General features: G+C 42.5%; 1 protein-coding gene across 2 annotated transcripts in view; it reads right to left on the bottom strand.

Annotated features, from left to right (window-relative positions):
• The window catches only part of DENND1B (DENN domain containing 1B), a 2,623,009-nt gene that overhangs the window by 1,859,217 nt on the left and 738,757 nt on the right, over positions 1-25,035 (bottom strand). For both annotated transcript variants that reach the window (XM_069641511.1, XM_069641512.1), the window contains exon 4: positions 4,197-4,246. In XM_069641511.1, coding sequence (XP_069497612.1) covers positions 4,197-4,246 — 50 coding nt within the window. The remainder of the gene's footprint in view (positions 1-4,196; positions 4,247-25,035) is intronic.

The raw sequence follows: 25,035 nt of genomic DNA, 5'->3' as shown, positions 1-25,035 counted from the left end.
ATCAAGGGGAGGTCGGCTAGGGATTTGGCTACATCATGGGTAGAGGATCAGGGGTGCCCATTCAAGATATCTGCATGGAAGAACACTTTTGTGAGATGCCATAGGGGGTTAACAGTGTCCGGCATTGTGTTTTGAAGGTTAATATCCAGGATTGAGTTTTCACAAATGTTGGTTTGATGGTTTCTGTTGGCATGCTGATACTTTGCGTTTTCTTAGACCAGGAAGGGCATGTGGTAGGGAAAAAATGTAGTTAACCTTTCATAGTAGAAGAGATGGGTACTCTTCTAGTAGTAGTACTGGGAGAGTGAAAAGTATAACTAAGAGTAATGAAGATGATTGGTAAGCAATCCCATCTTTATCGGGTACAAGTGTATTTGATTATGAACAGTAAATGTAATCTACAGGAGAGGTTGGGAATTTTATTGCAAATTGTAGTTTCATGTTTATTTAGAATTTTCCTGTGTGCTACTCATTTTTTTCTGTGCATATAATATGTTGAATTCTTTTTTGCCCCAAGACTGTTACTATAGTAATTTAATCCTGAGAAGGATACAGACCATATTGGGCGTGTGGGAGGAATATGTGTGGTAAGTTTGTGTGGTGCATTCTCCACAAAACTGCTGAAACCACTGTTACAGAAGAGCGAGAGAGGGGGAATGGGGTTCTGAACTGAGAAAATCTGGTTGGCATAGCAATGGGCAATGCCATGGCATGAAACTGGTAAATCACTCAAATCTCTTCAGAATTGTCTGCCTTTCTGCCCAATAAAGTTATCTAACAACATTTGCTCCAAACAGCTTTGTAAGGAGCAAGTCGGTTCTTGGCCAATGATTTCACATTGGGCTATTTGTGACTGTTTTTCCAGGGACATTTGGGCTTTTTTTGGGCTGCTTTAGACAGATCTTTTTTTGTCCTCCTATTATTATTATTATTATTATGGTATTTATTGCGCACAGACCTAGCCTCGAGAAGGAGGTACAGAGGAGCAGAGAGGAGTGGTACAGATGTACAGGGTATCGGGGAGGAGAGGGGTGGATGGCATCTAGCGAGTCAGGTGGCGTGGAGGGCGATGTGATAGCCTAGGTGTTGAGGAGGAGAGACTCCTTGAATTGTCTCCTCCTGAGGCTGCACTTCTACACCCACCCACCCCCACTTTCTCTAACCCCACCCCCACTTGTTCCACCCTCTACAATCCCCCCTACCACTCCCACTAACCTCACCCTCATTACGTGTGATGGTTGGGTTTTGTTTGGGCTACTTTAACAAGTCCTCCTTGTTCTTTATGTTTTTGTCCCCAACCAACTACCATCACCCACCCCACCCCCACTCTCTCTAGCCCAAACCCCTCACCCACTCTCCCCCTACCCACTTTACCCACCCTATCCCCACTCCCTCTCCCACACTAACTCCACTAAACCTACTGTCTCACTCTACCGCCACGTTATACACCCACCATCTCTAGCCTCACCCGCCAAATCCCCCAATCTCCACCCCATGCACCCACCACAACTCCAATCGCTCTACCCCCACCTACCCTACCTCAAATAAGTCTACCATCACCCCCCAACCTCCACTCTCTACCCCACCAACCCCAACTCCACTCTCCCTACCCCTACTCTCTCTACCCCATCATCCTCCACTCTCTCTACCACACTCACCCTAACTCCACTCGCTCTACCCCTACTCTCCACCCACTCCAATCTCCACTCTTTCTACCGCAACCCACCCTCCCATCCCTATCTAACCCATCTATCTCTAGAACCCCCCACACCCTCATTCTCTACCCCTGGCATCTCACACTGTTGCTTTATTTCTTACCCTCTCACTTTCTCGCTCAGATTAACTCTTGCTAGTCATCAATGTCACACTCTCTCAATCGTTTCCTCCCTTGCTCCATTCTCCTTACTTCTCATTCTATTGCACACCCCCGTCCCTCATTGCATCCTCTGACATTTTGCACTCTCCTCCTTGCACCCTGGTGCCTATAAATGCAAAATGCAAAGAAAAGCAGCGCTAAAACTACCGGCTTTGCCAATGCTTGTTTACTATGTTACTCTTGTATGTAGATCAAGCGACAATTTTGAAATAAATATCATTATATTGCTTAGGTTTTGAGGAACAATGAATACTTGAAGGATTACCTGAACTAAATTTAACACAATAAGATGTTGAAATACAATGAAGCATTTCACAGATACAATTTTGGGATGATATAGAAGGCAGGTGGGAGAACGGTTCAATGATTTGTCACAGTTTTAAGGAGTTTAGCGATTACAAGTGATTCGGTCACTTCACATAATGAGCACATTAAAGACCGTTTCATGATAACACTGGTATGGGGAAAACAATCTGAAAAGAAAATCCAACCTTGCAAGCAAGTGTTGCTGTTTAATGGACTGTAATGGTGTGTTAATGAGATTACGGCTGATTAATTGGAAGAAATCCAGTTTTGTAGATTGTTTATTTCATTAATATTTAATTTCCAATACTTATAAATTGTAAGCCAGGCACTAAGATGCATCAGAGCCCAAAATGCAGAAAATGGTTAATTAAATATGAAAAGAAACCTCAACAAACAATGAAAGCCTCAAATGTACCCCCAAAACAGAATAAAATCATAAAATAACAGTAATCCAGAACAAGGAGGTGAATTTAAAAAAGAAATCCAGGAAGACTAAAAAAGGCTCTTCCAAACGCACCCTTTAAACGAATAGAAGGGGGGATAGTGTTCCAAAAAGTAATGGATGGCCCAGAAGCAGCTCGCTTAGAAGAACAAATGGGAACTTCCAGGAATAATATCTCCTAGCTAGTGCTGAGCATCCCCAGCACCTCCAGAGATCACCAGCTGTGAAGCTAGATAGCGGGGCGAGTGGAGATGAATAGCCTTCTGGGCCAGACAGGCAACATAAAACACTGTTAAGGCACCTAAGGGGAGCCAGCACAGTGGCTTCAGGAGTGGCATTATATGGTTATACTCTGTAAAGCAACTGTAGTGTCTACTGAAACCTTTAAGAGAGCACCCAGTCCCTGCTTTGGGGGCCTTGACTTTGATCCATACTGCTTTATACGCAGGAATAAATACTTTGATAGCATGATTGCTCCATATATGGGTGCACTGCTTTAAAGCCGGTACTAGTGGTTTCTAGAGTGGATTGTTGCCTAATGTAGAATAAAACGTCCTTCTTGCCCCCTTAGCAATTTTGCGAACAGGAATGCTTCTTTAAACTCTGTGCAGCCATAGGGTGCCACTGCTTTTTCGAAATTATGTAAAGGACTTAAAACGTTTGCAAAACTTCGGATGGCCCTTCAGAGCACGGACACAGAGGGAAGCTGCCGATTAATATGAGGTGTCATGCAATAGAGAAGGATGGCCATGTTGTGGCTTATGTTTAGCGTTTCGGTCGAGTTCTTAGCCAAGGACTTTGCGATTGAAGGGATCTCTCTGTGAAGCATTTACTACGGGGGGAGAAGAAGCATTTCCTAGCCGGTCAATGCGGCCGGAAACAGTAGCATGGATGGGATGATCTGCAATCGCCTGCTGCGTTAGGGTCAGGAGTGGGTCATTTGTCGATGACCAGAGCAGGGCTCGCTGTAACGATGAGCTTACAACGTCTCATATCGAAGGTGATGTGAGCTGGGTGGTTCTGGACTCTGCGTTTTGGAAACACTTTGCAGACAGGCCTGGCTGAATATGCCATCACAGATGGCATACTTGCACTTTATACTTAACATGCCTACTTTATAGCTAAAGAGCTTGCTATATTTAGCACTGCACTGCCTTGGTAACACATCACTGGTTTCGTTAAGTTCATGATTAACAAAAATTAGAGCAGTAGAACAAACTCTGGTAAATGTTATTTGAACTAAGCTGGTAATTTTACATTTACTAGAAGGCGATTCCACGACACACAGATGTGCAAAATGTCCACAAAGCAAGTCTACGCAGGTCGATTACAGTGGTGAAACTCGGAGGAGGTGATCTCACTAAACTATACTAATCAGCCCTAACAAGCAGTTAAATAACAGTCAAGGGACTGGCACAAGGAACAGCCCAGCAGTTTGCGGATTAGCTAGCAGTTTGAAATCTCACAACAATGTAACGCCCGCGTCACATGAAAGGGAAGAAGCAAATCAGGTTACATTACAGTGTGTGTATACAGACGACCTGAAGAGGTCAGCACTGAGTCATATTTTACCTCTCAATGGCGAAGGGGAAGCAGAACTTTGGCACACTCTGTAGCACTTCCTGTAAAATGAAAAAGAAACATTATAAGACGCGTGCTATCCACTGGCACAGCTCAGCGCAGCCTCGCACCAGAAACAGCGTAAGCAATCTACATATTCATATTTTTCAGGAACATAAGAAAAATCCCTCAAGTAAAATAATTGATTATTAAAAAGGTATTATGCTCGTGCTTGGCAGATTGCAAGGACAATCTCATGAGAGCCCAGGAGGGGAGCACCTGGCCTGGAGGGCACTAACACTCCGCACATCCCCGCTGGGGCCTTCAACAAGGCCATATGGATTTTGCAAGAAGCTCGGCGCCATATGGGCAAGGCACGTCTGCTGCCGCTTGTACCCGCAGACCAGGCACGGGGATTTCCGATAGATCCTGGCTCACAAACGCAAACGTTGTTTCAATTAAAAAATGCAGGCAGCAGAAAAGGAACCGAGCCTGGCAGCAAAATGAATTACTGGGGGACGCAAGTGCCCCACAAAACATCCTTCATAGTCCAAGTGAAGCGAAAACATGTTAGTGTCCGCTAGCTATTGCGTCCACATTCCAGATTTACGCAGCAAAGCCGTTATTGTGGCACCCGACATTAACACTTAATTCCCAAAATATAAATCACACTTAATTAAAATCGTAATAAATCCCCCTTAAGTACTAAAAGCACGAAATAACGTTGTACTCCCTTTGAAATACCGGGCAACTCACTTCACAAACCGGAAAAAGGTCGAAAATGCCAATTTTAAGAAAAACATTACGGTTTTTTCAAATACATGTTCCAACTCTTTATCGGTGAAACAAGAAATGAGGATTTTGAATAATATGCCTATTACGCCCTAACAACATCTACCTAGTACAGACTTATCTTTCAAGACATGCCCCATATGACATTCCAACACTAAGGCGAGCAGATGTATATAAAAAAAACATGTAAACCAGCTTATCGTATTCGTGTGCCTTAGTATGGAACTTGGCTCTGGAGTGCTGTGGATTAAACAGTTGTGAGTACTGTTGAGATAATTTACCATTGACACTGCATATACAAAGACACTTTACATTATTACGCACCGCAAACAGAAGAGTACACGTTCATACATTATCAAACTTGATGAGACTCCGTATACTGCTGTCGAGAGGATGAAAGGCTGAGTCAGCCCTTCCAGAACTCATATCTGTGACCTGCAAGCTGAACACACATCTCTGCATTTGGTGTATTTTTTATTGTTTAAAACTACTTCAATACGTCACCAATGCTGATGACACCGACTGACTAAGAATATGATGACAATGTAGCATATGGAAAGCTTGGCTTTAGATTGCCACAATTAGGTAATACACATCACACAACCCCACACTTGCTAAAGCCAAGTGTGATTTCCATATGTGCAGTAGTTTTTGTATAATGCCTGGACAGGTAATCTCCAAATGGAACCTCTTCGCTTATATCAGGTTAAACTGGGTACATCACGCAAGGGTACACTTCACCAATCTAAAGGTTTGCAGACTTCTTGTAAAAGCGGTCATATGTACACTTATTTGGAGGGGAGCGGGAGTGATGGGTTTGCCTATGGGATATTTAATTACAGGCGCCAATGAGCCGATTTAGAGATAAACTGGAAAGTTTCTCATATTAAAAAGACTCATACTTGCTGTTAGTACGAAAGCAACCACAATAGGACTACCTGTGGCATTTAGTTGCAATGTAAATAATGGGTATTTCCCAACGCAGTCGTAATTCTATTTGTTGACCTGAGTCAGCCCCGCAAACTTTTAAACCTGTAGCCCCGAGGTTACATACACACATCTCCACATTAACGTCATAAATAGGGTGTGAGGGTATGATAGGTGAGGGTATGCGTCTCCCCAAACCCACCTAAACGTTACCTGGCTATATAATTAAAGCCTGCATAAACAAAACTCAAACAAGTAAACGCATATATTTTTTTGGGGGAAACTGGGAATTGTAACTTATTAAATCTTCAGTAATTATAAAATGCAAAAGTACAGGGTCAAATGTTTCCCTTTAAGGGATTTATCTCATAACAATGACCATTTCCCACGGTGGACTGTTATACTCTGCACCAAGCAAAATAGTCCACATGCTGCGGCATTAAAGAAAGTCATCACATTCTACCCGAGTGGGAAGGGACATAGGATCAAGCACTCTGCTTTCCAACCACCAACCCAGCCATTTTCAGAGAGACAGGGCAGTAATGCACCTGCTTAGCAGAGGGCTGGCCTGGAGGTGCCCCCCATTCATGGAATTTGCCTCCATGTGCCCTTTAACTGGCATGTGGGAGGCCCCCTGGGATCCAGTCACATAGTATGGGCATCCTGGACACCCATGTTTCCCCCACAGGAATACTGTCAAGATTCGGACTAGCAAAACGCGGGGCTGGATGAATCTGGGCAGTTTCCCATTAAGCGCCACTGGTTCAGTGCTGGTGGAATATTAGCGCGGGCCACATCTGATTTGTACACACAGAACAAGAAAGCATTCTGTCAACCCACATGAGTCTGCCGGTGTTGTCTGGCAGGGAGACTTTTCCTAGTGGCAGCAGTGTAAAACAGACAATACCAGCTTCCTGAATGGAAAGCCAGACCACCAAAAGTAGCCAAGCCCACTACCAGGTGGTTTGTGCTTCCGATTTCTGCAAAGAGCTAAAGTGTCAAGACATTAGGTATACATTTTGTTTCAATAACAGTCTAGTGGTTATTGTATGAAAACATTGCTGGTATTGTTCAGAAATGGCAATATGGCAGCAGACAGGAATAGGCCAATTAGCCATTATTTGGTTGCTTTTCATTTACAAATGATCTCCAATACTTGATAGATAGACCACGACCTACAGGGGACCTGTACATGGCTAAGATGTCCATCTTGCCCCAGACCTACAGGGTGCCTGTAAGCGACAAAATGCCCATCTTGCGGAAGACCTATAGGGTGCCTGTAAGTGGCTAAAATGCCCATCTTGCCCCAGGCCTAAATGGAGTAGCTAAGATGCCCAGCTTTCAGAGGGATGGCTGAATATTGTGACTCAACTGCCACTATGCAGGTTCAATGCTGATCATTGGACCGGATGTTTCCACATCTGGGAGAAAAAAATTCTCCCTGAGTATTTGCGCCCTTTCATGAAAATTATCTGATTTTGTTGACGAAGTCAGGACGCGAATTCAGGTCGACAGGACCAGTCAAGAGACTTAACCACTAGACCACTGTAACATCTTAATGAAATCCTAATCAATACACATGTTCGTTTTTTCGTTATTTATATTTCGTTTAAAAAGTTATTCGTTATTCTCTATCCATTTATTTCACCGCATACCATGTTAAGATTGTACTCTGCAGAAGATTTGTGGGTCCAGTTTTGTACTTTTCTTTTAAAAGATGTGCAAATTTGTATAATTCGCAACATTATAGGAAACGCTTCTTTTTTGGGTTAGTTTCCAGTTGTTAATAATTCAATTAATCAATGTCCTGAAAAAATGTTTATTTATGTGGAGGGTTTGAGAAAAATCTCCAGAGTCACCAGCCCCCCCACACCCCCCTCCCACTTCAACGCACTGGCCCTCCCACCCCCATCGCTGGAGGGATCCCACAGTTAATACATTTCCATTTCCAGCACTATGCAGGTTTACAAGAACATGCAGGCCCGGACCCCACTTTCCATTTAACTGTATTAGATTAGATAAAGGTTTTAAATGGTCAAGGCATATTTTTGGTTACTGGAAATAGTGGGATAAGAGACTTGGACCTGTCAAATGAGCGACCATTGAGCTCTTCACACTCACAGATTCGTGCGCTTGACTATACAGTTTGTCTCCTCCAAACGCCAACATTTCGAGGTTATAGAGTGACGTGTTTTACATTTCAATGAAGCTGTCTCGCGCGACCTTTTTCGCTTACTGTGAATCATTCCCCCTCCCCTCTCCTAGCCTTCCTCCCCAACCATTACGCCGCACCCCAAACGCCCCCCCCCCCTGCCCGCCCGCCCGCCCAACCCCGTCAGCTCGCACACCACTCCTGTAGCACAGACTAAGCTCGCTTCCCAACTGGCAGGAGCGTCCCTCGGGGGACACGTCTTTAAACCTCCGCACTCTTTAAAATTCAAGCAAGCAGCAGGTCTATAGACTGGTGCATAAACAGTATAGACGAAAAATCCCCTCTCAGCTTATGTCAGTGACAAAGCCGCTCAGCGGTTGACTGCTTCTCCCCTGACAGTGGAAGCCGGGTTTACACAGATCAATAGATGCAAGTCCCCGTCTCCCAGGGCTCGGCTGTCCTCCTTAATTACAGGTGCTACTAACATTGACTGAGTGACGCAGACTTATGTATTTACGAAAGATGCCAGGCAAGAATCATCTTAGAGAAATAATTCGAGTATATACAGTTTACTTGTTAGCAATCATGGACTGGATTAGCAGCGAGGAAGCATTTACACATGCGCACTCTGCTAGACTCATTCGGCCAGACCGTAGAGATGGGAACAGGATAGCACCAAATACATATCGGTAACCTCGGACTGGCCTACAGGGCATTGCCCGAACTAAAAACGCACAATGCTTGTGTGGACCAGTTTTTGGGTCAAAGTTGGTTACCTTGTTACTTCACTCTGTAGCTAGTAGTTTTGACCAGTGTTGCTCAATACATTTTATTTGAAATGCACAATATGCATCACATTTTACCATAAAACTCCCCCATGGGTACTGTTCAAAAAGTCTGTCACAAACGTACCTGCAATTATTGGCATATAATAGAACATGTCTCAACCAGTTTCATCTGATAGTCCCATTAAGAGAAAAAATTCACCATTTTTGTATTGTATGTATTACAGGGCCTGCGGTAGCGGCCCTGTAGTTATGGTTACGTTTCTCAACCCATAGGAAGAGCCCTTTTTGGGTGGCTTATGAATTTGATCACACTGGATGAATCCTCGCCAAACTTTGCAAAGAAAGTATATGGCCCAGTCTGAATTTGGTTAGGTTTCATCACAGGAGTGGGGGGGAGCAAAGTTGTGGGGGGTGGGGTATCAAAATGTCTGTTTTTACATAGACGCAATGGAACAAAAATGTTTGCTCACGTCTACAGCCCAAATCGCTGGAGGGATTTTCACCAAAGTTGCGGCAGGAGCAGCGGCTTGGTCCCGAAAGCATGCATTTGCAGATTTGGTGTAAATCTGTCCAGTATATATTTTTTTGAAAATGGGCCAAAAGTAGGTAAAACAATTTTTGTGATATCTGGGTTCGGTCCGCTGACTCACTTCCCTGTTCAGTCCGCAGGCTGGCATCTGATCGACCTATAGGGCGACGTTATGTCCATGGACATCGGGCACGACCACTAACTGGATGGTGAAAAGCGTGAAGTGCGTCAGATTTTTGGAAACGCCTGCTATGTTTGATTCATGGACAGCCGCCGTTGTCCGCGAACATCACTGTAAAAACATTAAAAACAAAACATTTCACTTATCAATCTCTGGGGAGGTGCAAGGCGATGAGGATGGGATGAGATGGCGGCTGCAAGAAGCCAAAAACGGTGTTTTTCCTCCTGGAAGTCCGCAAACAGACTAGATGTTCGGGTGCAGTCGTGTGATGTTTGCAAACACTTCAGATGTTTGGGGATATCTATGCATATTTTTGCATTACAGGGTTGGTAAAAAGCAGTTTTCGGATGGCTTATAACTTTGGTGCCACTCAATTAAACTGCATACAAGTTTGGAAATGTATTATAGACGGGATTCTGAATGGTTGTTGAAAGTGTGGAGCTGTTTTGCCAAGAGGGAAAAAAATGAAAGCGGGGGGTCCCAAAATATTGTAAAGGCTTATAAATGCGGTGCCATTTGACGAATATTCACAATATTTAGCAAAACGATTTTAGATCTCTAGATATACATGTTTTTGCAAAGTTTGGTGGGATTCTGTCAAGAGGTGGCAAAATTAGAGGGTGATCCCGAAATATTATAAGGGCTTATAAATGTGGTGTCATTTGTCAGGATTCCATGGTATATTTCTAGAGTTTCAAAGGTTCACAATCTTAAAAGACACACTGTTATCATACCAATCTCATAAACATCAATTACTTACATACTTGATTTAGAAATCATCATTTAACAATAAAACCTTTGGATGTAATTTAATTTAGAAGTATGGTGTTCAAGTTATTTTTTATTATTAATTAAAAGAATTGTACAAAAAACTTCCTTAATAAGTTTTCAGGAATCACTTCTTTCCCCAAGGCAAGATGGAGGGTTAGTACAGCAACAGTGATTGGAGGAAAACATCGATGAGGTAGTATGGAATTTTGAACAGGGTTCTAATCTGCCTTTCATTTTAGTTGCCTTTGTTGCAGGTTGCAGTCTCTTTAGCTCTGAGAGAAGATTTAAGAAAAATCTATAATTTACTTATATTTAGAAGAATTATCAGTTCCAGACTTCAGAAAAGAAAGACTTATATTCAAGGATTCTTAGAAGACAAGAAGTTACAGAAGAAGCAAGCTAAGTTATTCAAAATATATTGAAGATATATTACATGGAGTGAAAATTCATTGTCTTTTTAAAAGAAAAAAACAATGTTCATAGACAAGAAAGAACTGTATTTATTAAGAAGTTATTCGTTACAATCTGCTGTTATATTCTGCAATTGCGAGTTATTTTTTGTTAGTTTTGATTTACGCGCGATGCTAATCTAATTACTAACTAACACGCGGTTTGTTCTAGAACTATTTAATAAATTTATAGAGTTTGAGTTGAGTAATATTTTTTATCCAACTCTATTTATTTTAGTCACGAGCGCGAGCATATCTTTTGCCTCGCGCTCGTCGTTAGTATTAAGGTTAGAGATAAGAACCTTACGTTTTTTACGTACTACGTGTACGCGTCATCTCAACTCCGGAAACTAGAACTCGGAGCGGCTCGTACTTCAAGAACTTAGTGTTGGTTCCTGTGTAGCTCTTTGTCAAGGAAACAAGGCGTCGGCAAGTGCGCGGTTCGTTTGGCGTCGGTTGGATGCGCGGTTCGTTTGGCGTCGGTTGGATGCGCGGTTCATTTAACATTGCAGATGTCAGAGAGATGCGCAGTATCTTCTGAAGGATTAAACAACATTTATTTTTGCGCAATGCTAAAGTTACAAATTCTCCAATGATAAAGACTGTTCTCAGAGAAAATATTTGAGAGAGAGAGTTTAACAGTAATGACATTCTATTGATACTATTGAAAAGAAGATTTTGTCTTTAGGAAATCCAATAAAGTTTACACTTAAGAGTTTCCAAGAAAAACAGAATTGTTTCAACATCATCAGAAATGAATGCCTATCAGCACCAGTGGTCGAAGTGAGCGGGAGCGGTCGGGAGCGGTGCTCCTCTACTTTTTTAAATTGCGTTTTACAGCTCCTATACTTTTATTTTAAAAAGAAACCGTTCCGGAATGGTTTCGTTTTAAAATAAAAGAGTAGGAAGACGTTGCAGCTTGCACTTTCAGTGCACTGCACTGAATGTTCCCTTACACAGCAGGTGAAAGTGTTTGGGGGCTTTGTATTGTGTGTGGGAGGGGGCGTGATGATGGGTTTGTGGGGAGCAGGGGCAGGCCAGCAGGAAACATAGCTCCACTACTTCTTTTCATACACTTCGACCACTGATTCAGCACACAAGCATAGGCAACAGGTATTTCATAGAGAAGTCAATAATAAAGAGAGAGAGAGATAGAATTATTGATCAGTTATACATAATCTATATATATATATATGCTATTGTTTTTTTCTTTAGATTTCACAGACACTGAAGAGAGAATAATCCAGTACCAGAGAGCATCAGACATCAGTGTTATCCAGTGAAGATCTGTCTTTGTTTTGTTCTCCAATTCCCCTTTCCCCTTGGGTTTGCCAGCTTGGTAGTTTTATCTTATTAGAGACTATTGGGCAGGCATACTTGGGGGGTCTGGTGGGCCAGCATCATTCCTGCAGGAAGATTCGAGATTGGACCTGACACCATTTCACGAATCTACACACAAGTTTACAAAAAGATTTTAGATCTTGATATACATGTTTTAAGTGGGATTTTGTCAAGAGGTGGCTAAATTAGAGGGGTGTCTCAACATTTTTAGATGCCATATAACTTTGTTGCCGTTTGACAAATGTGGACAAAGGTTTTCAGAAAGATTATAGACCCAACCTTGAATGTCTCTGTAAGGCAGAGGTCTTCAAACTGTGGGGTGCGCCCCTCCAGGGGGGCGTGGCCGCATCCCAGGGGGGGGCGTGAGTGCCCAGCATGACATGTGTAAAAAAAATAAAAATAAAAAAAAACATTCTTTTTTTTTTTTTTTAGATTGGAGGAAATGGGAAGGGGCAGCTCACATGGTCAGACTGGACCATAAAACGGTTTTAGGCACCAATGAAAAAATGGCCAGCAGTTACAAATGGATATTCAGTCCCTTAGTCACAGACTGTTTGAATAGTACCCAAGGGGTTTTTTGTTCAAACGTAAACAAATTGTGATCTTTAAAGAATATTTATTCAGCAACAATGGTCAAAGCTACTAGCTGCATAGTGAAGTAACTGCTCAAACTGGCCCACATTGGCCAAAAAAGTGGCCCATTTTGACTGGCCTTCACTAGCATTTTGCATTTTTGGTACGGTCATCGCCCTATTGCCCTATAGGCCAGTCCAAGCCTGCCGGCTCATCCATAATGGGTGAGGGGGCGTCCACCCACTGGCCACCTCACCCATTATGGAAGAACTGAGGAGCCAGCCCAATGAAACACTGAGCACTCCCTCAGCTGCTTTTTCCAACCAAGGGAGGGTTCCTGGACTGGCTGAACTGTCAAAGGGAAACCCTGTTTGCCTTTGACAGTTCATTTCCCCAGCCGCACATGATCACTGAGCCATGCAATGCTGGGGGTGTTTTGCTTCGCCAGCCTTGCATAGCTCATTGGAAATGCTGACTGTGGCACTGCATGTATGTATGTATGTGCGAGGGGGTGCTCCTGCGCCTCCTCGCACATACGGGCAGAGCAACCTGGAGCGGGGCATTTTAGCAACCACACGCAGGCCCCTTCAGAAGGTACGTTCATGGCAATTTATTTTTTATTTAAATGTTTATGGATGTGTATATGCTTGCGTTATAAGATTGTGGTGGAGCAGGATAGGCGGCAGCACTGGGATAGTGGTGCGAGTAGGGCGGGGAGAGCCCAGGGTCTGTACTGGGAGTAAGGTGCGATGAAGGCACGCAAAAGTTCATAGCGATTTCTACATACTGCCCATCTGCCACTTTTGGGGGGGCTCGGCCTGCCCAAACTTTGCTCAGGGGGGCCCAGGCCAAAAAAGCTTGAAGACCACTGCTGTAAGGTCAGAATGGACTGTGTCAAGTGGGGGCTAAGTTATAGGACTATTGTATGTACATGCATTTTGACACTTTTGAAAAAATAAAACATGAATGGATTTCCAGCAAACTCGTATAAGGAGCATTGGCAAGGACCTTACAACATGGTTTTATAAGTGTGCCCGTGTTTCATTTCTTGACAAGTATCATAATGCAGGTACAAAAAATAGTGATATACTTTTGGTGACTGAGATGTAGCCTGTGGCCATGGGCAGTGGGCAGTGGCTAGATTTTCCGGCTCATGACATAAAAGTCATGATCTGGACAATTTGCATACTGGCCAGGACCACGAGGGACGACACATGGGGTTGAAGTAGCCATGTCCAGCTGGGACCGGCTATGTGGTAAAGTTATTTGAAAGTGGGATAGGTTTGAAAAGGAAAAACAAAATTTGCTTGTGGCAATATGGTTATAGGGTTTTCTCTTCATCTTCTGCCGGCTGCCATGGAAAGGGAAGAGGGGCTCTGTAATGAGCCCCGCCTTCCCTTTCCATAGTGGTCATCTTGGAAAAGGATTTAACTTCCTACAGCAAGACGTTGCAGGCGTCCCGGTGTAGTAAGAAAAATCCTTTTTTTTTTAGCATCCGGGTTCCCACTTAGGTGATAATGGCCTTCATCCCCCATTGCAGGGGCTGGAACAGGGTAACGGTCTGGAGCCCTCATTATCCGCCCTCGCTTCGCTTGGGCCGATAACTTGGACTGCCGGGCCGTTCATCCCAGTTGATGAACACCACATTATTCCTATTAGCATAACTCAAAATGCTAATGGAAATGTTGGAAAATCTTATTGAGTCTATGTACTTTACTCAGAAATGTAAAGTAGATTGAGTCTATAAGATTGTTTTGTTGTTCTATTTTTCAACTGTGAAAGGTGATTCCTAAAGGAACCTTACTTTTGTTGCTTTTTGATGTAATTTTTTTTGGCAGGCGAGGTTAGAACATAAAAGTGGGGAGGGAAATGAGGGAAGAGACACCAAGCACTAATATGGAGGGGCAGGTGGACAGGGGAAGGTGTTGCACGTGTTTTACTTCTATGATAGGGGGCAGTGTTTCTCATGCTCCTTGACAACAGCTTCAAAAGCACTTTGAAATTGCTACCCCCTGCAGTGTGCTGTGTTGCAGTACATAGAGAGGACTGCCTCTTTTATTGCTGGCAAGGTAGCTGGTGGGACTTTGGGTCCAAAAACTACGAAATCCCACAAAACAGCTTCCTTCCCTTTCTGCTCAGAGTGAGTAAATATAGATGCATATGCACGTTGTCATGTTCACCCCCTAACCAAAAAAGGGGCGAATTACCATGTAGTTATCAAAAATATACATATTTTAATCTTCATCAAAAACACATTACACAACATATTTCTCTAAAAAGGCTCGACACTATAATCAGAACACATTCTGAAACACATATCTGTTTGTGTATATATTGTCCACCTGGAAAAAGAAAGGCTAACGCTTCAAAGCCTTTCTATGCCTAACTCTAGGGTGTGTACCTATCTTGACCACCACTGTTGTTATTATTGCCCCTCCTAATTTCTATGGGCAAGAGGCTAAGCAACCATAACTCATGTCACCAACGTGCACTGCTAAGACTAACACCCAGGACATCAAAGATGACATCACAAATGTCATTGATGGCATCACTGGTGACATCACATGTGAAATTAATTTTGATGAAAAGTTCCTACAAGGGGTTGTGTTTATAATGTTGGTAACAAGATGTCAGGGGTGACCGGGCGACCTATCATGAACTACTTAATCTATTAAATAATGTACTCATCTAAACAACATTGTTTTGGAGTGTTGTTAATACAGGAACCTAATCATACACAAACATAGGCAATGGGTGCAGAATGCACAATAGAAGTACAATATTTATAATCTTGTAGTTTTGGATATTAAAATAATGAATGCTACCATTTCAGAGTATTGAGTAAAGTAATGACTGTAATAACTAGCTAATAAGTCAAGACTTACTACACTCCTGTACTGGTACAAACAATACATATGAAGACCCACAATGCATACAAATCAGAGGCACATCCAGGGAAACTAAAGTAAGGAAGAAAGAAACAGCATCATCAGGAAATGTTAATAACATTAAAGTTTATCTTCATGTATACAAATGAATTGTGTGTTGGAGGCCTGCTTATTCCCCCATGTATGTGCACCATGAGCTGAGACCAAACCCTAAGGAAAGTACTTTAAGAACATATGACAAGGTTAACGTCTAAATATATAGCACCTTTTGCATTTTAATATTCTGACTGTCAGTGAACACAACCACCTGGCCTAGATATGTCCGTGAACAAAAACAAGTGGCCCAGATATGTGATGTTATCAATTACATTTGTGATGTCATCTTTGATGTGCTGGGTGTTAGTCTTAGCAATGCATGGTGGTTGCTTAGCTTACCAAAACTGGCATATTTCTGAGGTTTTTCTGTTTTACTTGTAACCATAACGTCCCTTTAACAACATGTTTTTTTCATTGAATATATATTTTCACTGAAAAACATCAGTTAAGGGACAGTTACGATTTAATGCATCAACACCATTGAAATTCAGCAGATGTGGGAAGCAATGATCATCTTAACATTGTGTCCCCCCCTGTTGATGACCCCTAGGATCTAATAACATGTTCATACACAAAATCGCAGGATCGAGCGGTCAACCCACTGAACTATCTTGCCGGTCTCCAACTCTGTCATTGTGAATCCCATTTATATTTGTGTGTCATGGGGTTTGCAAGGGGCGGGGGGGGGGGGCGCCGAGTTAAGATGATTATCACTTAACACATCCACTGAATTTCAAGGGTATTGTTGCGTTAAATCTGATCACCTTAACTGTCCCATAACTGATAGTTGTTCAGTGAATTTCAAAGGTCTGGTTATACCATAGTTTATTCAAAGCCACTAGTCATGTCCATGTTCCACAAATAGGTAACCTTAGGGCACACTAGCCACGGCCTTCGACTGTGCCCACTGGCCATGTTCCACCAATAGGTTTCTTTAAGGCCCAGTGGCCACAGCCTTCATCCGTGCCCACTGGTCTAGTTGCAACAATCGGTTTCTTAAGGGCCCACTATCCATGGACTTCAGCTGTGCCCACTGTCCATATTGCACCAATTGGTTTCACTTTACATTTTGCAGCTCTAAAATGCCTTAAAAAAATCTTTTCCCATTCTCGCTGTAACTGTAAAATGTCCCGGTTTATATATTTTTGTACTGTTTTCTGATATGCTATGTCAATCAACTATCCATAAACACGGTAAACCCCGGTTTAACTGCAGTTATCCAAAAATGCTCAAAAAATCCAAACCAGTTCCCAACCCTCACAAGAACTCACCAAGTGCCCCATTCTCTTGCTTAGGTCCAACCACTTCCCTCAGGTGTTTTTTCCCTTCCTAGCCCTCTCCCGTTCCCCTCTATCACTCTTCATTTCATGTAACACTTTAATTCCTGCTCACGTCTTCCGTTGTAGCCACGGTTATAGCTGCAGTTATCCCTGGTATAACCCCAGATATGTGAAAAGGTTTGAACTGTAACTCTGTCCGCGACCATCCCGACGCCACCATTTCATATCTTATCCTCAGTTTCTATTCCCCCACCCTTAGCCTGATGCCATTTCATACTTTTCCCCACCAAATGGCTTTTTTTGCGCACCTTTTTCATTTCCGAAAAGCCTCGCTGATGAATTGTGGGACACATATATAGCTATTATTTTAGGAGAAGGGGGCATCCCTTTCTTCAGCAAATAATTTAACTACTGGACGGAATAACCCCAGACCCCTCCTGGAAATTCAACACTTTGTGTCCATTGTTTCGTACCAGGTCCAATTTCGTCAAGTGATTTTTACTGTGCACTGCGCAGAAATGTTGACTTTTTCTCTATGTGGAAATGAATGGGAGTAATCCGAAAACAGGGTTTTTTTTAGCTTTCTGAATAACTTTCATTTTATAACAAATATTACTCAACATTTCCAGTGTGGGTGTGCTGGGTGTAACTGCATGCCAAACATTTTGTTTACAAAATATCAGTCAAATCCGTCATGCAAGTCAAAAGTTATTAGGAAACCAATTTCCGATCCCTATAGTTAAGATGACATCAATGATCATCAACATTTTTCAGCTAATAACTCTTGATTCGCTGGACAATGAAACATCTGGCTGACATTTTCAGAAAAAGATTCTGGCAGGGCCACTCATCCTGCAAATGGGAAATGTAGGATAACTGTCACGCCAGTTCAAAAGTTATTGGGGCAAAAAAAAAGCTGTTGTGGCCTGCTCTCATACATTCCCACAGAGACAAAGGTCTTTGCATTGAACAGGTAGACACTTTGAGGAGGGGGAAAAGCAGTGAATCATTTTCTTTTTACTACGGAAACTGGAAACAAAAGTGTTTCACAGAAAAGAGTGTGAGAAATAGGACAATAGGAGAAGGTCAAGATGGATATACAAAGTGGGGGAGGCGCAGGAGGACCTAAAAAGGACAAAGGTGCACGTGGAGAGTGGCATTGGGGATGTGGAAGACACTTTAATTTTTGAGCTTTTTAGCGTTACCACAGTAATTGAAAATATTGCGCTACTGCAGAAATAATTATTGTGGCAATTCACAGTGGCATTATGGTGATCGCAGGTATGCTAAAGCAAGTCATTTCCAGGGAAACTATCACAGAAATTAAAGAAGTGGGGAAAACAGGGGCCTGGGTCTTTAAGCTTAATTATGGCCACTGGCCAAATGCTGTGGACACTGACCAGTGTCAAAAGGCCATTGGCTGTGGTCACGAGGTATGACCAAAGGCAATGGCGAGTGGGCGATGGATACATTATAGCATAAAATCCTTAAATACAGTGAACATATTTTATTTAAGAGTTAACATGAACCAACTTATCGCAACACCACCCATGAAATTCAGTGGCTGTGGGAAGACTTGACAATCTCAGCTTAAGCCGAGCTTTCAAAAATTGCATCATGGATAACTTCAAATTAATATTGTTGGAACTTCCCACACATGTCAAACTTGATGGGTTTTGACGCTATAATGTTAGGAAAACATCCCTGTCATTACGACTCAAATGGAGGAAATATCATTCTCAGCATTCCAGGCTCACCCCAAGCTGGCGCCTCTTTGATGCCGTTCATACTGGAACACTGTAGCAGCCTCGATCTCTCCAAGATGGCGTTCACACCTTCCGGCTACCTTTTACATATGCCGGTGACTAGGTTAGTCTGGCGTGTTGCTACTGCACTCCGTGGGGCATTTGCTTCTAACGGTTCGACCTTCTGCAGCATTTTTCTGTGACAACGCTTTGGGGTTTTCTATTATCCTTGCATTCGGCCTTCATCCACCTCTTTTTCTTGCCTCGCCTTCCCCTTCACTTTCTTCTCTCTCTCTCGTTCCTTCTATATATTTCATTCCATTTCCGCTTTGGACGGCATGATCAGGATCCCGTCCTTCTCTCTGCATTGTGCTATACAATGCTACCTCTCTCCTTACTCTCATTGCCTTTCCTTCCCATCATCTAGGTCTGTTCCATCCGACTTCTTCCTTCTCTTGCCTCGTCTTCTGCTCTTCTATTCAGTCTTGCATTGCTCTTCTTCCATTTCTTCACCCTCCTTGTTTTTCCCTGATTCCTGCTAATTCTAGTGCTGCAAACTCGGAATCATTGTCTCCTGGACTGCAATCCCGTGCTGAATCCTACCTCCAAGCCTTCCGCTGACCATTCTATGTCATCCGTATTGTTTGATTCAGACTCAACTATTGGCCTACAGCCATTCCTCTACCTTGCTTCCGGATTCAGGTTTTCTTCCCCCTGAGGGTTTCCCCGAGGGTGCTGCCCATGGGGTACATGGAGCCCTGCTTGCTACAGGCCTCTGAATACCTTGGGGGACCCTCTTACTACCATCCATACCACAGACTATGGGGAGTAAACACTGCCATAAGCTACAAACCGTGAGTACTCCTTAGCTCGCTAACACAAGTTGATTCTTCATAAGTTTCAAAAAGTCGTAAAGTGTGAAAAAAGGGGTGTTTTTTAAAACTTTGTTGTAGTTACCTGTAGGGAAAATATACAGGAACAGGTACACTGCCTAAACCGCAGGACAGATTTGCTTCAAATTTTCTTTAGGGGCGACATACAATAGTACAGATGTGACGTTCGTTGGTTTGGGTCAAATCTAACCAGTGTTTTTTATTTTTGTAACGACTTTAACGTCTTTTTTTTCACAGAGAGTAATGGCTCCCTTGCACCAAAATCGTTTACATGGCTAATATGAGGCATAGCTTGGAGCAGAGCTAGAGAACAGAGTAATTTGTGTGGAAAAAGGAACTATTGTAGACAATGTATTTTATTTTTAAATTAAAATAAGTGGTGGGCTAAGGAAGAAGAGACGGGCAGATGTGTATTTCATAGAGCAGCTAAAACTAAAATATAATAACCTGTTCTACTGAAGTGTCCGGTATACTTGCGAGGCTGTGTTCCATTACACAAGCACTTTCACATCAAAATGCTATGCAATTACGGAGTTTCCATATGCACTACTAGAAACTTAGAGATTACACTGCCCTTTGAAGTACTGTGCATTTATTTCACTACAACAATGCATCTATCCCCCTCCCCAGCTAATGCCCCTGTGGGGTATTTTAAGGCCTAAGGTAGACCCCAGACAATGAAACTGCCGTAGCAGTCAACAGGAAAACACAGCTGGCCTGTGTTGTTTAGCACCTACTCTCTGGCATCACAAAACTGCATTTTAGCAGCTACCGAAATAAAGGCTGGACTTTATGTTTCACCCAAAGAAAAGAAATTAAATAAAGAAGGGCACTGCACTGCAACTGTCCCCCTTTCATTATAAAACACCCTAGAGCTGTGACCTTCATGGAAACACACCCTGGCACTTGTGGGGCAGGCAATTTCAGCAAGGCAAACAAAAATGGGCTGCAGGGCCTCTTACACCCAGAATGACAAAGTTATGTGCTGCTTCAAAAAAATGACATGCATTCCGGATCATTTCACCCTGGTAACTTTTTCGTTTTATAACAGCCCAAAATGTGTTCTGTGCAACCTAGTCGTGCCTGTGTTTTGCCTCTGAATGCCAAGAATCCAGATAAACCCTGTGGAACAGCAGTGTTTTAATCTGCTCAAGTCTGGAAAAAGAAGAAGTTACCATGCCGCCGCACGGCTAGCATTTTTCCTTGAAAAAAAGTAACGCACGTGAAATTCTTCAAAGAAGCTTTCTCCCTCCTTTGCTATGTGTCAGTTTCACATAAGTCATTTGCCACGCATATTCCTATAGAGGAGAAATGGACCAGAGCTTTGAGAGGCTTATAAGAAAGTAAATGTCCAAAGAAAACATGCACTGCATCCCCGCATTGAGAATCTTAACAATACTAAAATAAACGCATGTGTAAATTCTGCTTTTGTCAAATAAGAAAACTGCTTCATGAGAGCAAAAAAGGTCAATAATACTGTAGCTCTCACAGGAACACAATTGTACATTATGGGGAGGAAAGCTGCAAACATTTGTACATGGTGCTATGCTGTATTTCCCCCCCAAAAGACATCATCTTCCCAGCTAGGCCCAGGAATTGCTGTTAAAAACCAGTTTGCAAGGATGGCATTTCCTTCACCAACTCTGAAAGGGCCAATGTGGGGTAATTCACCACCTCATTAGACTGGCTGGCATTCTGCAGCCCAAGGACAATGGGCAGCCCTGCCACTGAGATGAGAATTCCTGCCGACACCTCTCCTCAGCTTCAATTGAAAGACTTCAAAAAAGTAGTCATGACAACATCTGTGCCAGTGGGCCAGAGAAAGACATTTGGCTTGGGGGGTTGAAAGACTATCCACCTTGGGGACAAAGCCAGCCCCCTTGGTTCTAAAGACTTTTTCTTCTTAAAACTTATTTATGTAACCTGAAAACGTAGTAAAATGACGATGTAGACCTTTCTGACAGGTTGTGGAAGCAAACACCAGAAAAGTGTCATTTCTGGGAAAATTATAAATGACACGGTTATGAAAGTTGGATGCAAATATGACCCACATTAATATGCTTCAGTGCACCTATTTGTAGATTTGTAGGGGAAATATTTCCCCCAAAAAATGGAAAAGATAATTAGAAGGACTAAACATTGTATACATGTGGGAGTTGGAATGATGGGTTCAGTATAAAATATGGCATTTGCCCATATGATTTTCAAAAGTGCAACAACTGTATAAATGTGCAATTTATGTCATAACTGATTTGGGCAAAAGTTACTGTGGGCTGGCCATGTACATTGTAAAGCACACACCATAAAACTGATGTCATGTCCCTGAAGTTCAACTGGCAGACTTGAAAGCGGTGACAGCCACCCCTGACCAATCCGGTTGTTAGAGGCTTGTCCAGCCAAAGTCTGCCCCCATAGTAAAATCCTGTGATGTCATCCTCCTCATAATAGGAGGAGGCTCAGAGAGACAGGGGTCTTCTGATTTCCAGCTCCATCACATCCAGAGGTCCGGACATTCCATACTCACCCTGCAAGATTCCAGATTCCACTGCCATGACAGGGATAGCTGATCCAGACCCTCCTATCCATGCAGAACCAAACTTCAGAACTAACCCCCCCCCAAAAAAAATCCCAGTAATTCACAGAGAAAGGGGAAAAGTAGCTGAATCCTCATTGGGATTATCCAGCACTACCTGCTTGCCCTGCTATCTGCTTTATCCAGCTGATGCCCCGCTGTCCACTGAGACCAGACCATGGTTGCCTCGCTGTGCCCCAACAGGAAAGCCGCTGATGTGCTGTGACCCGATCCTTGTCCCGCTGTTCAGATACCCGGTTGGCGGTCCAAAATACGAAATTCAAGTGCTTATTGTAAGTATAACCCCTACCCCATAGTAAAACGTAGCATATCCCATTCTGATACATTGCCATTTGTTTAACCCCATAAGTACACTAGTAACTGTTTAAAATTGTCAGAACCCTCTGTGTCTCCTGTTCCTCGATTTCCAGGTGTTAGCGCCATTCTTTCCCATCCTTGTAGTCCATTGCATAAATCCTTAGTAATATTTGAAATAAACTAATTAATTCCCACATAGAGACACACAGCGTTTGGGGGGGGGGGTTAAGACTGCAGCTTAACCCTTTTCACGGGCAGCGTTTCTCTTCTTGACAATCTAGCCCCGAAAATATAGTTGTAGTAGCACTTGTCATTTGTCTTTTTAAATCAATTTCCCCTGTGTACTGCTAGTATCCTAAAACCCAATTTTATTTCCCTCTCTAGAATCTTAACCTAGCACCCATCAAAAGTTACCCTTTCGCTGTAGTGTGGGATGTATTGACCCACTTTGCTGTGCTATGCAGCATCATTCTGTTAGTTATGGTGAAAGAAACTGCAACAATGGCGGCAAAACTCTAGTGCGTGCCAAAAACCTACAAAAACTGCGTTCTCAAGCACACACTGCAGAAAATGTGCCAGTGGGCTCCATGACCAGTAAACAGAGTGCAGAGAGAGAGAAGCAGCGCTTTGCAAATGAAACTCCAAAATGTTCCTATAAATGACATTTGCTTTGTGCTAAAAACCCCAAAATGCCTATAACACAACACTTCTCAACATTCAAAATCTTGCTTGGCACAAAAATCATTTAATATAATGAAGCATTGTGAATCTACAAAGTCCTAATGTGAAGAGCAAAACATTCATCAGACAAACTGGATTGTCGGTAAACTGACTGCCCCTGTCAGAATCTGGGTGCAGTACCTTGGGCTTCCAGAATGACAGCTGACAGATAAGTTACTGATGAAACTACAAAGTGATCTAAACTAAAAAGTCTGCCGGATGAGCAAACATAAAAAGGATTGTGGCTAAAAAGGATACAGATCTCAGTTGCTTTTTATCCCACAGAGTTAAAGCTAAGAAAGTAATGTATTTATGTTTGATGCAGCAAATTTGTTTTTTCCTGGATTTTTTATGAAGAATAAATTAGCTTGGCTGAGCTGCAACCCTTTAGAAGTGGACAAACAGCTTTCTACCCGGGGGAGGGAATATTCTATCAGCTGAAACGCACGGGGGAGATGATAATTGTGGGTTAACCCAGACTTTTGTCTACAAAAAGAGAATGAACAATGCCAGACCCTTCAGCCCAGGAAAAAGAGGACTCCCAGGAGAGACAAAGGGGTGGGGCTAAGCGACCATTTGTTGTTAAGCATGAACAAAGAACAATTTTTAAGGACTCAACTTGTGATTCAAAGTGGTGAAAAATATACCAAGGACATATCTGTTAGTCTAATTTTTGGCAGCACATTTTAAGAGGCGACAGAACCGTGTAACATGTTCTGGACAGGAATGGCAATATTTGTGGTTTTATGTGAAATGTATTAATCCTAGAATTGTGAAAATGTACACACACATCCCTATGTCAAACACACACATTTGTGGAAATTTGCATAAAGTTTGGAAATTGTGTTCATAGCAAAAAGGACAAAATTCTGTATAAAGTTGAGACAAGATCCTACAGCTGTGGGGTTTTGAGGAACAGGTACTAAATAAAATATGGCATCTTTGTGTGTGATTTGTGTCGAGGTGACCAATGTAGACATGTGTAGAAGAACAGCGACCCATAGTATATTTGCATTGTCTTATCCCAATCTCAACCCATACTATCTGTAAATTCAGAATCATAGTATTGTCAGAACCTTTCTTGCAATGATTTTCATTAGTCAGTGTTTTTGAGTAACTAAAGTGAATCCCAGAAAGAAATTGAGTATCCACCACATGAAGGGTTGCGCCGGCCACGTAACTGTGGAGATTCATGTGTGGCATCCTCTTTTTCATAGTCATAATATGGTGTAATCAACCCATCTTTCATTTTCAAAGTGCATTTCTGTTTTCCATTCTAACGTCTATTTTTCAAAAACGACTCTCACTAAAACCTCTATAACTCCCTCAGTTTTTATGATAGAAATGAAATGTCAACTCCTAGTTGTACCTAACATCCATAACTATCCATAGAACCCAAACCGTGCAATTCTCCCGTTAGAGCGAATATCGCATAAGGAAAAGTTTGCTGCAATTTTACATTCTGAGAAATTCTACACGTGTAAATTATCTTTAATTTGTTTCAGACTTGGACTATGAGATTTCAAAAGTTTTCTTCTGGCTAAATCATTGCTTGTGTTTGTTTGCAACTGTTCAAAGCGGCTCCCATAGGAATTTATAACAATTTAAGTATTTATGACCACATTAGGTGTTTTTGCTCAGTCAATTCCAAAGATCATTTCAAAGCCATTCTGACAGCTGAAAAGTCAATTCCTTTTTTCTCTTGTGTTTGAGGGGGAAGGTGGGACTGATATTCCGTTTGATTTGTGCTATTCCTGAATACCAGCTCTCCCCTACCATCTCTTTACATTGCCTATTGGGGGGTTGAGGAGTGTTGTAGGGACACCTCTAACCATA

The sequence above is a fragment of the Ambystoma mexicanum genome, chromosome 1q, assembly GCF_040938575.1.
Source record: "Ambystoma mexicanum isolate Mex_15411 chromosome 1q, UKY_AmexF1_1, whole genome shotgun sequence".
Taxonomy (NCBI): domain Eukaryota; kingdom Metazoa; phylum Chordata; class Amphibia; order Caudata; family Ambystomatidae; genus Ambystoma; species Ambystoma mexicanum.
This window is presented reverse-complemented; position numbering and strand designations above follow the sequence as displayed.